Here is a 13316-nt window from a genome sequence, read left to right as displayed (position 1 = left end):
ATTACATTTATCCAAATTTTATTCCTGATTAGTATTACATTTGAACATATAAGTATGACATTTGTGCGTGTAAATATTTCATTCTCATCTTGATTCAACCCGATGCGCCTCACAGTGAGACAGTCTCACACAAGTTTTTGCCTACACTACCTTGCATAAGTAATAAGAATCTTGGGGAAAAATAAAAATTCTTCGGTCATGGATTCAAAATTATTATTATTATTTTTTTAAAAACAGTATTTTGCATTCACTTTTGTCACTCATTATTGTCGATGCAAATTTGGACATCAAACTTGCTGCAAATGGTTAGAATGGGTAGATTGTAATTCAAGATTTTTTACAAGTGTAACTATTTTTTTTTTTAATGTTACTGATTTTATTACATTGTAATATCTATTCAAACATATTTTTTTAAATTATCAAATATTTGCACATATTTGAATCTATTAAAAGGCAAAAAGTGAAATTAACTCAAAAATAAATTGTGAATAATCTTAATATATTCTAAGTTGGTATATATGAAGTATAGCATTATAATTGGTTTGATAAGTTATATTTTGTTAATTTTATAATTTATAATTTGAGTATTTACACCAAATAAGTGATTTGATTTTTTACACATATCTAACAATATTTATGGCTATGCTTTTAAGTGTTTTTTTTTAAAAAAAAAAAAACTATTTCTTTTGTATTAATCTTTCGTCCCTGCATACTCGGATAGTGACTAACAATTCGGTTTGAATTCCCAAATCCCAAGGCATATATGCAATGTTGATTCATATTATGTAACCCATGACGGCATCACATAATCTCCCATCATTACCTAACCATTCTTAGATCCATTGCCGCAAGCATCACTACAAATAATATTCAAATTCACACTCTCATTACCTCTACAATTCAACAAGTACATCTCCTCTGCCAAAATTAACCAACCCATCGAAGAGCAAAGAAAATAATTAATGAAAACAAAACGAGGTCAAAGTCGCACAAGTCTCTTTAATTTCTAGATCATACAAGTTGTAAGGCACAAAACTCTATTTCTATGAAATTATAAAAATCGTCAAGTGTCAACCAAAGAAAAAGTGACGAAATGCCAACTTTACCTCACCAAACTCCTCTATTAGCCGTTGCCATAATAAAGACAAGCATCTGAAAAAAGGGGAAGAGGGAGGGGGGAGGGATATTCGAATTATTTGATTTAAAATTTAAAATTTTAATAATTTTAAATTTTTGTTGAATTTGACTTTTCATTGGTTTAGATGATAATTTAAATTATGATAGAAAACTTAAATGATTTATTATAACTATAATTATAAATTATATATTACGGAATAAATATTTAATATATTTATAATATTATTATTTCAGTTCAATTTTTAAACCTATCTTTAGTTAGTTTGTAAGTATTTTGTGTTATTTTAATTTGGTGGTACATAAAAAAAATATTAATACTCAAATAATGAATTTAATATAAAAAGGTTTGAAATCAATAAAAAATATATATCATTTTTGGGTATATCTAATCTAACTCAATATCAAACAGAACAATTTCACCTAAATCTAATATATCTGAATTTTGTTACATTTAAATATCGAGTACACAAAGTACCGTTCAAAATTTTAAAATAAAGTTTGAACACAATGCTATACGATCGAAAATGAGTGTGATGGACATATTGGAGACAGGTCCAGAGCAAGTCTACTCGAGGAGGCGGGCCAAGTCAACCCGGGATAGACCAACCCTGTGTGTCGACCCTGGGAGCCACAAGGCTGACTCGAAGAGCCCAAGGCCGACCTCGAGGTCGGTCCCGAACGAGCCGAACAAAACCCAAGAGGTCAGGTGACTCAGGTCAACGGGCCCTTCCTTCGCAAGCTCGACTGAGACGACGAAGATGAGTCAAGCTGGTTGTAACCACCGTTCCTAGTGGGGGGGGGGGGGGGTGCCTGATTCGGACTGAGCAATGACAACTTACGATGACAACACATATATAAAAGGGGCCATTATATTTACACTCATTTAAGGACAACTTGTCTTGTTACTACATACTTTGTACCCTCCTTTGAGTAGTTTTTTTTTTTTTTTTTTTTTTTTTTGGAAAACTTTTGAGTAGTTAATATTATGATAAGAATCATTTGTCTCTTTCAAATATTCTTACATTCATATCTCTTATCCTTAATTTGTTGGATTAATTGATTCGGACCACCCTAAACTAATTTTTTCCATCATCATTTATTTAGGTCTTTCGATTTTCAAGATGCATATATATGTTTCAAGTTTTATTTATTTATTTGTCTCAAAACAATGATTTATTTATTTATTTATTTTATTTAGAGCACAAGTTTGACTTTCCATAATGGGTAGTTGTAGTGTCAAGCAAATGGTATTTTCTCTTATCATATGAAGTTATTCCTCGATCGAGTAGTTACGTCCCTAATTCTTGACTTTAGAAACAAATAATATTATTTGCATTCGGACTAATTGACACTGAACGGTATAACTTAAGAAAATTCATATACTAATAGCTACTCCGTATTAATTAATGATTTACCCAATATACTTATGTGAAAAAAAAAATTAAGGAAATTTTACAATGTTAATTCAATTTGGTGCTACATTTCAAAATAATAAGGTAGTCATTTAATAATGTTTAGTTCAAATGTAACTCTAGTTTACAATGAGTATTTAATAATTATAAAAAAGAACGTGCAATATTACATTATTGGTTTTAATTAGGAGTATTGATTGAATAATTTTAAAATTTATTTACTGTCTTAATTTTAATATATTAATAACTTTTTGTTGAATTCTTTCTTCTTTTTTTTTTCTTTTTTTTTTTTATTTTTGTTTTTGTAAACTTAAAATTACTTTAAAAAAAAAAAAAAAAAAAAAAAAAAAAAAACCTTATTCGACTGATCAATTAAACAAATCCTGTGAGATATTGGATTCTTTTTTAGCAAACTTCAATATATGCTTATTTGCAATTTTAAATTATAATGATGGATAAATGTTTTGTGTATTTAAAAAAAAAAATTGTTTTTTGTTGTTGGATTTTTTTGAAAGTTCAAGTATGATTTTTTTTTTTTTTTTTTTTAATTTAGTAGATGTCTATACTTCAATATGATTCATGAAATGGATTATTTGTTTAAGATTAATTAGATGTGATTATTATATTTTGATCATATTTAAAACTTGTTGAAGTTCAATTGTAATTGTTTTATTCTAAAATTTTTAGTCAAAACTAAATTATGAAGTTCTTTTATTAAAAATCATAATTAAAAAAGTATACTACAAATATTCTCATTTTATTCCACGCTCTTTGATACATCATATCGATTGATCATAAATTTTGAGTAATCTACTTTTTCTCTCCCTTATTTTATAACGGAGTTGATACCCAAAATCGTCTTCGACTATAGTGGTTTTTCTTAATTTTGTCCTAAATGACTTTGGTGACTTAATGTAGTCTCAGAGTTTTGTGTTTTTACTCAATTTCGTCCCAGACTTTTGTGTTTTTGCTCAATTTAGTCCCCCATTCGTTATTCCGTCCATTTGTTGTTTAAAAAAATAGACAATTCAGTCATTTTAATATTGACATCTGTTTATTCATAGACATGTGAAGTGCGAAACCCTTCTTTTTTTACGAATTACTCCCAGAATCACTTCTAAAGCTGCGAATATAAAATTTGATTCGTAGGTCTGAGAGTAACTCTGGGTGTAATTCGTGTAAGAAAGAGAGATTTCTCACTTCGCAGGTTGAAAGTAAAGAGAGGTCAATATTGATATTATTGAATTGTCCCTTTATTTAACACCAATTTGACGGAATAACAAACGGATTACTAAATTGAGCGAAACATAAAAGTCTGGGACTATATTAGGTCACCAAAGTCGTTTAGGATGAAATTGAGAAAAACCACTATAGTCGAGGACAATTTTGGGTATTAACTCTTTTATAACATAACAGGAGTAATAATACGCATGTCCTGCGCTACCAAACATGCTATTAGGGAGTAATCCACTTGTTCTCTTCTACATTTTAGCACGTAACGAGAGCAATTCTCTTGTCCCGTCAGCCAGACAAGCTATTAGGGAGTAATCGACTTTTTCTCTCCCTCATTTTACCATGTAACGAGAGTAATACGCCAGTCTCATCAACCAAATATGCTATTAGGGAGTAACTAAACATGTTATTATGGTGTAACCACTTTTTCTCTCCCTATTTTACCACATAACGAGAGCAATACGCATGTCCTGTCAACCAAACATGCTATTAGGGAGTAACCAGGGACGGAGGCAGAGGGGGGGGGGTAGCTGCCCCCCCTCACCCCACCCCCACCCCCACCCCATATATAATATTTGTATGTATATATGTATATATAGTATAGGTGTTAGTATTAGTATAAAAAAAATTAGTAAATGTTAACAAGTAAGGAGTTAGAGTAGTTGGTAAGACATGTGTTTGTTAATGGGAAAGGTTTTGGGTTCAAATCCTTGCATTAATATATTTTTGAGTCCTTCTCCTATGACCACTTTTTTAATATTTAATATGTGTAATTTATAATGTGTTTTCTATTCAAATTATTTTATCAAATTAATTATGTTTCATATTATGTTATGAATATTTTTATAAAGTTTTGATGTGTTTTATTTTTCGCACATATCCAACAATATTTACAACTATATTTTTTAAGTAATGATTATATAAAAAAAATCTTAGGTAATTTATTTATTTATTTTAAATTATCTCTTTTGTTTTAATGTTTCGCTTTTACTGGAAAAAATTTCTGAATCCGTACTACTTCTTCATCCCCCCCCCCCCCCCCCCCCCCCCCATCCCCCTCAATCGAATTTCTGGCTCCGTCCCTAGGAGTAACTCACTTTTTCTCTCCTTGATTTTACCATATAACAAGAGTAATACATTTGTCCCGTCAACCAAACATACTATTAAGAAGCAATCACTTTTAGAAGAAAGAAGCAATCACTTTTTCTCTTTCTATTTTACCACATAATGAGAGTAAAACGCTTATATCATAATAAGTGTTAATTAACCAAGCATACTATTAGGAAGTAACCCACTAAATTAACCAAACATACTATTAGAAAGTAACCCACTTTTTCTCTCATTTTATCACATAACAAGAGTAATACCATGCCCCGCCAACCAAACATGCTATTAAGGAATATAGTGAGCATCTTCTTTGAGTAAATGTGAAATGAGACTTTAATATATTGTCTGGGTTGTGGTTGGTGGGTGTCGTTACCGAGAATTCTCCAAGTTTATCCGGCGGACACGGTGATAGCATCTGTTCAGTCGTTTTGCTTTCATTTTATTGATTTGACTTCTTTTTTTTTTTGGGTGAATATTTTTTTTTATTGACTTTGAACGATGTTGAAATGATGTGATTGGCCTCAATTCCAGGTAGGTGAAGCCGCGGATCGGGGACACAATTTTTAAATTGATTGGGTAATATTCCATACATAGATTCCCTCTTAAATCTTCGCTCACAATTTTTTTTTTTTTCTTTTATTACATTTTACCTTCGTTTTCATTCATACCTTCCACGTTGTTACGAGAATGAAATGACGCCCCAGCTTGACTCGAGACCAAGACTCCTTACAACTCGCACCAATAGCGTCACTGAGCGGCCGGAGATTGATTGAAAAGGCAGGCCCAGCCGCCCCTCTCCCCCCCTAACCGCCTATCTACAATACCCATAGTTTGTCATCAAATATTTGCCATTTTCTTGCATTTTAGATTACGGCTTCACATAAAGCATGTCTTTGTTATAGAAACACGACGTTGATCGATGGCTATGCAAGTATAAGAAATTAAAGTTGTGCTTTCACTACTAGTTATAACTTTAGGGGTAATAAAAAACATGCTACGCAATTGAGGCGGGTAGATGTTGGGAGGCAATTGTTGGGTGGAGACTTAGAGAGCCGAGTCCAACATCCTACCATTGAAATGTGATGTTACGCATTTGCTTTTAGGTATAATTTTTAATATCATGATAAGTGTTTGATCTGACACATTTGATTTGTATGCAATGCTTAATTAATTGACTAGCTAATTAATAGTGATTTTTTAACCATTTGTAATTATATTAATGGATTCAATTGTACTCCGTAATATACTCATCATATTTAAAAATCTAAGATAGCTCACCTATAGATATTATTTTATAAAAAAAAAAAAAATACTTCAACATCATTTATTCAAGTGCCTCTTACCAAAAACAGAAATGGTTGATGTATTTTGTTTATATGAAATAGTTGATAACACTAGAGTAATGAACAGAACTATTATTAGAACGACATTAACGAAATATGCTAGAACTAAGTGTTTAATACTATTAAGGAGTCATTTATACACCATATTAGTTAGTATATATACCTAGATTGTATTGATTAAATGCAGAAAGTAACATCAAAGACTTGTTATGACAACTGCTCGTGTTACACCATAATCATCATGTCATATTTCTTATATAAACATACACCGAAGTCATTATTTTCCTTATACAGACATACAAACTAAAATTGTTCTTTCCAAAAGGCTGAACCCCAACTCTAAGGGCCCTACAGAATTACAGAGGCTAAACATTTGCTTACTGAGCACAAGGAGTCCCTCTCACTTTGAGATGTTGCTCACACACTGTCGCTGGTGAGATTCGATCCCTGGTCTTTTTTCCAACTTTCACCTCTATGACCAGTTGAGTTGCCCATGCAGGAAAAAAGTTGGGAATAAAAAACTTAGGTGGCAAGACAAGTAAACGAGTGGTTGAGACGTACTAAAATATTGAAAAACATATCTAATGGTTAAGGTAAGACATCCGATCCCAAACGTGTATTTTTGTCTTTGATTACAAATAGCGGCCTATTCAACCCAAGAGATGATGTATGTATGTATGTCTTATTCAACTAATATTTAGCTTGAGTTGTAGTAGTTGAGCCCCAATTTGCTTTAGTCTCCTCGCTCAAATTGTGACTTTATCAACTGCACGTACTGATACATTAGACCGACCAATCTTCACATAGTACAACTTGGGTTCTCATCCAATTATATTATTTTCTTAATATAATATTCACCCCGATCATGCGTTTTTCCCTTTGTCAAAAGTTATAGCTAATAGCAATTGTGCAACTTTATTTTTCTTGTACCCTGAAGGTGCGCTATGGGTGCACAAAACCCGCCTTGCGAAGGTAGCTCCCATAGGGAATTGAAATTGGAACATTGTGATTACTAAGCCAACTACATACCCAACCAACTCAACTAGGGTTACCCCGTATTTTTTTTTTTTAATTTTTATACGTAAGTATAATAGTCAACGTTACGTCTCAATGGTAAGATGTTGGGCTCAGCGCTCCAAACTTCCGCCCAATAAATAGAGATCTAAACTTTTCACCTAATAAATCACATTTAAAATTTGGGCTTGAAACTTTCAAAATAGAAGGAAGATCAGTATTTAACTTATATTCCGTCTATGTGCCACCTCAAAACCGAGTTGACATTATGAAACATTCAAAATAGTGTGTTGCTAGTACCAAATATCAAATTTGATTTGGAATAGGGACGTTGTTTAATTAGTAAATGAAGAACTGCTCCAATTTTTCTAAAAATTAAAATTGAAAAATAAACTTGTTCATTAATTAGATTCAATTCTCCAAATTCGTAACTTTCTCCATTCCTTCACTTTTGTTTGTTTTTAATTTGAAGACTTTACAAACACAATTCTCCATTTGGGGAAATGATAACATGGATAACAATGCTAAAGAGTAGCAAAAGTTCAAGAGATAAAATATCAACAACATTTAGGCATATTTCTCCATCTCTTTCTTATTATTACTAATCATATCAACAAACATTTAGGCATATTTCTCCCTCTCTTTCTTATTACTATTAATCCTATCAACAACATTTAGGCATATTTCTACCTCTCTTCTTCTTTATCATTAATCCTATCAACAATATTTAGGCATATTTCTCCCTCTTTTCCTTATTATCGTTGTAGTATTAGTAGTTGTTAGGCGCTATAGATGGAACACATGTAACAGCTTGGACACCGACATCAAAACAAAAGGTGTACCATTGTAATTTATTTAGTAATATGTTTTAATTAGATTTTGTTACATTTTACATATTTAGTATTAGTGTTTTGAATATATTTATTTATTTTAATTTTTATCTAAAAATTGAAATTGTAAAATCAAAGAAATTAAAAAATTGGAGAGATAATGAATGAAAATTAAAAAATTGGAGAAATAAAAAAGTGAAAAAATGAAAAACAAAGAAATGAACTAAATAATATATAATATTTCATTAGGTTTAACGTAACTCATCAAAATTTCACACATGTTTTTATGTTAGCCTAAATAGACTTGGCTTTTCCGAGGTGCAACTCTTCCTAGGAAATTTTGTGACCTATTATTGGTAAGTTAGTTGCTTTTAATATTTCATTAGGTCTAACGTAACTCATCAAAATTTCACACATGGTTTTATGTTAGCCTAGATAGACTTAGCTTTTCCCATGTGCAACTCTTTCTAGGAAATTTAGTGACCTATTATTGGTAAGTTAGTTGCTTTTACCAAAACCATTGAATGCATAAATTTACTATTAATATATATTCTATAATAGCAAAATTACAATCTCCTGCAAAAGACAAGCACCTTGTGCTCAGATGACATGTAATGACCGGAGAGGTCATGAAGTCGAGCCTCAGTCACTGCTGGAAATTATGGAATTTCCGACCACCTGAAAGTGATCTTAAATCAAGTGGAAAGTCTTGTTCCGACCACTTTTGGTATCCGGAAAAACCTTTGTTGCTATTTCCGACCACTTTATGCTTTCGAATTGATTTAAGATCACTTTCAGGTGGTCGGAAATTTCATAATTTCCAGTAGTGAGTGGATGCGTTATTGACTATGTGTGCTAATGTAATAGAGTCAGTAGCATTCAAAAAAACTAGCCAATAGCCAATCTCCAGCAATAAAACGTCTCTTACTAAAAATACAACTTATTTAGCCAAACTCCGAATCTCCTGCAATAAAACGTCTCTTACTAAAACACAACTTATTTAGCCAATAGCCAAACTCCGAATCTCCCGCAATAAAATGTCTCTTACTAAAAATAGAAAGATAATGTAATAGAGTCAGTAGCATTAAAAAAAAAAAACACGCCAATACAACTTATTTAGCCAAACTTCGAATCTCCCGCAATAAAACGTCTCTTACTAAAAATAGAAAGCACATAGTATCTGGTACCAGGCCACTGGCGCAGCAATACGCCAATACAACTTATTTAGTCAAACTCCTCAAATGACAAGATTATCCTTCCAACTTTTTATTTTTAATATACGAAATATTTTACCCGCATTGTAAAAAATCATCGTTTTAAGAAAAAAAAAAAAAAACTTATTAATAAACTTTCATATATTCACATATACATAACACTTGTGTATCTAAAATACAATGTTTTTTTTTTTTGTATTTTTTTTTTTTTTGTATTTTTGTCCTAGTCACCTAATGCCAACAAGCTATGCTTAGCTTGCAAATATATTGCGCATTAGGTAGACTATATGCGAGCTCGGTCTTGTGTTTGAATAAACTATGCGGGCCGCGGGGACACTATCGCAGGCAGGATAGGAAAGTGTAGAGAAATGAGACCAATAAAATATAGATTTTGTAAAATATAAAAAAAAAATGAAAAAAGGAAAATAATTAGCGTGGTTGTTGGCCAAACCATTATAGGTTGGAAACTATAAATATTGGCATCTAAGAATCCTAAATCTCACCTCAGCTCTAACGTTGTCTGCTTTTGGTTTACCTTAAAGAAGATCACCGGAGAGCCTTTAATTTCCAGCTACCACCTCACCACCGGCCACCACCAACCTTCACGTCCGGTTTTCTGTTGCTAAACAACAAAACAAAACAAAAAAAGGATTATTGTTGTTCTTACAAGTGTCTCTAAGAATAGAATGGGTACCCTTGCTTTCGATGAGGTAAGATGACATGCAGGCCGGGGAGATAATGGTGTTTTTGTTGTCAACTTCAATTCATCACTATTTGCATGGCTTATTTGGTTCTTTTTACTTATTTTTGTGAAGAAAACTAATGAAAAAACATGGGATATGTTTATAAAGGATTTCATGCCAATGGGTGTTGCCGCACCGGAAGCTCTGCTCCCATTCTTTGTACACAGTGGGAGTTTCAAGAATGGAGATTTCGTGGAGAACAAGAAAATGAAAATAGCCGCCCCGCCGGCGAGGAAGAACATGCATATCACGGTGGCGGAGCCGCGGTCCAAAGACGACGAGGCTCGCCTGAAATGCACGCTGGGAAAATTTCTCGACACCATATCTCAGCGAATCAATTACCACATAGGTACCATATCTCCTCACTTTCCATTCATTAAATGATCACTTTCCTCTTTCCGAAGTTAACCCTCAAAACACGAAATCCCTGTCTCTCAAGATTTCACAATCTGTCCTGACGGAATCGTGTAGGGGTAAATTAGTCATATTTTACTGCAAACAATTTCGAGTTACATTTTCTTTTCTGATTAGTGGTAATTAACTTGAGCCGGCTATCTTTAGAAAAATCAAATACATAAAACGAGTCACAAAAGGAGACGGATAGAATAGTATCAAAACATGAACTAAAAACTACATCTTTGAATAGGTCTCTTCAAATACCTTTCACATTTCTCTTTTCGTCGTTTATTAATTAGCAGTTTGCTTTCGTGGAATTAATTGTGCAATAATATTGCACGTTGTGATGTGATATATATACCAACTCAAATTTGACCACGCCCAATACTATCATATATATCAACCTTACATCATATATAAATATACTTATTCCTTGAACGAATAATGAATACAATAATATCACAAGAAATATTTAAGTAACATTTTTGTATCGTATTTTTTTATTCGGACAGGCTACCCGGTGAACATAGTGTATGATCACTATGCAACTTTGGCACCATTGATGCGTTACCACTTGAACAACTGTGGAGATCCATTCATGGAGAACACTGTGGATTTCCATTCCAAAGATTTTGAAGTTGGGGTTTTGGATTGGTTTGCTGAGCTATGGGAAATTGAGAAGGATGAGTATTGGGGTTACATTACAAATGGTGGCACCGAAGGCAATCTTCACGGGATTTTGTTAGGGTACGTTAGATTTTACTGGACGTGATAATATATGATATAATTATGTATATGTTAATTTAATACATATTTGACTGATTCTTGAAAATATTTTTATAGGAGAGAGGTACATCCCGAGGGGATACTCTATGCATCTAAGGAATCACACTACTCGGTGTTCAAGGCTGCAAGGATGTATAGAATGGAAGTGGAAGGAATCAACACAATGATCAATGGAGAAATGGACTATGATGATTTGAGATCAAAGTTGCTTCTCAACAAGGGCAAGCCGGCCATCATCAATGTCACTATTGGTAAGTTTCTTTTAATTTCTTTCGTTTTTTTCTCAAGGTATGTACCGGGTAAACCAAGACATATGACTCAAACCAGCTAAGAATCATAATGAGATAAATCATCTTAAGTTGCTCATAACCGATAGATTCAAACCAAAAAAGTCAAATATTGCCTGTTGACTATTTCAAACCAAAAAAGCCAAATTTTGTCTGTTTACTGGTTCAAACCAGAAGACTAATAAACAGGTAAATCAGCCTAGTTTGCCTATAGTTGACGGTCTCAAACAAAAAAAAAAAGGCCAAATCAGCTTCGGTCATCTGTAGTTTGGAAACTAAAAAGACCAATAAACTATTTTTGCTGGGAGTTTGAACTTGCAACTTTGCGGCTATCAAATTAACTGCGACGAAATTAACCTTAGCTTTTTTTACACGAAAAATGATAGATGATGGGTATATGATTTGTGGACTTAATGCATGTGTGTTCATATGTTGCAGGAACAACCTTCAAAGGGGGAATGGATAACCTAGATGTGATCATAAAAACACTGGAAGAATGTGGGTATTCGCAGGATGAATTCTACATCCACTGCGACGCAGCGTTGTCGGGTCTCATCGTCCCATTCCTCAAAAACGTGCCCAAAATCAGTTTCAAGAAGCCAATCGGGAGTGTCACCATCTCCGGCCACAAGTTCCTAGGATGTCCGATGCCATGCGGCATCCAAATGACGAGAAAGTCCCTCATCCACAACATCTCGCGAAACGTCGAGTACATCGCCTCCGTGGACGCCACCATCTCCGGCAGCCGCAACGGCCTCACCCCCATCTTCCTCTGGTACAGCCTGAGCACCAAGGGCCGCGCCGGCCTCCAGAAAGACGCCCAGCGCTGCGTGGAAACCGCCACGCACCTCCGCGACCGCCTCCAGGCCGCCGGCATCAGCGCCATGGTCAACGACAACAGCATCACCGTCGTCTTCGAGCGGCCGCCGGACCGCGACTTCATCCGCCGCTGGCAGCTCTCCTGCGTGAGGGACATGGCCCACGTCATCGTCATGCCCGGGGTCGCCCCCGAGGCAATCGACAACTTTTTCAACGATCTGGTACAAGAAAGGGCTACCTGGTACCGAGAAGGTCCCCAACCTCCATGCCTAGAGGATGATCTTGGCTCACATAATTGTTACTGTCCCCTTCACAAAGTTTGATTTTTTTCTTTTGTTTTACTTTTTTACTTCTATATATTAACCTATAAAAAGTGTAATGTGATTCAACATACAGGGGACCAAAAATAATCTTTCATTCTATGATTCATCTTACAAAAGTTGTATCTTAATTATCCCTTGTCAAATGTGGTGGAGTCAAGTTTTGAATATTAATGGTCTTTATGTAAGGTCATCCATACTGGTTTAATTTAACCATTGAAATAATTGTAAAACTTTTTTTTTTTTTGTTTGAAAGCTACTGACTCTATTATATTGTAGTATCTGTTCTTATAACCTCCTATATGAGATAGTGATTACATGATTATACTTATACATTAATAAATAGTTGTTTTTTATTTGATACGATGATTAGATAACTAATAAGGGTAACACCGATAAGACTTGACTCTTTTTTGTAGGTGAAACTCTATAACATGATGCATACATTAATCTTTAATTTGATTATAATTTGGGATAAATAAGCTAAGTTGGACCACATTTTACAAGTCCAATAACATGATCAAGTAGTGCAAAAATATTTGGGCCATGCTGTTTTCAGACAGCCTTGATATCTCAGAAAGAGTTATGGATTGTGCTGTACAAGTCCAATGTTGTTGATGCCGTATGACGTACTGCACAATCGTTATGCCATGGAACCGTGTTCACCATCTATGG

At 33.7% G+C, this 13316-nt stretch overlaps 1 protein-coding gene across 1 annotated transcript; it reads left to right on the top strand.

Moving 5' to 3' along the window:
- The first annotated feature begins 9791 nt into the window (after positions 1–9791).
- LOC109171916 (histidine decarboxylase-like) lies at positions 9792–12894 on the top strand. The gene is made up of 5 exons (XM_019321008.1): positions 9792–10000; positions 10142–10382; positions 10942–11176; positions 11273–11466; positions 11941–12894. The coding sequence occupies exons 1-5, from the start codon at positions 9977–9979 to the stop codon at positions 12642–12644; spliced, it is 1398 nt and encodes a 465-aa protein (XP_019176553.1). The 5' UTR covers positions 9792–9976; the 3' UTR covers positions 12645–12894.
- The last annotated feature ends 422 nt before the right edge of the window (positions 12895–13316 follow it).

Source organism: Ipomoea nil, unplaced genomic scaffold (assembly GCF_001879475.1).
Source record: "Ipomoea nil cultivar Tokyo-kokei standard unplaced genomic scaffold, Asagao_1.1 scaffold0382, whole genome shotgun sequence".
NCBI classification, from domain to species: domain Eukaryota; kingdom Viridiplantae; phylum Streptophyta; class Magnoliopsida; order Solanales; family Convolvulaceae; genus Ipomoea; species Ipomoea nil.
Note: the sequence above shows the minus strand (reverse complement) of the source record. Positions and strands in the feature narration are given on the sequence as shown.

Bases quoted from the DNA above. Each gene is read 5' to 3' on its own strand.
- LOC109171916 (XM_019321008.1), top strand. From the start codon at position 9,977: ATGGGTACCCTTGCTTTCGATGAG. The intron at 10,001-10,141 runs GTAAGATGACAT...ATGTTTATAAAG, and splicing joins GTACCCTTGCTTTCGATGAG to GATTTCATGCCAATGGGTGT. The intron at 10,383-10,941 runs GTACCATATCTC...TTATTCGGACAG, and splicing joins GCGAATCAATTACCACATAG to GCTACCCGGTGAACATAGTG.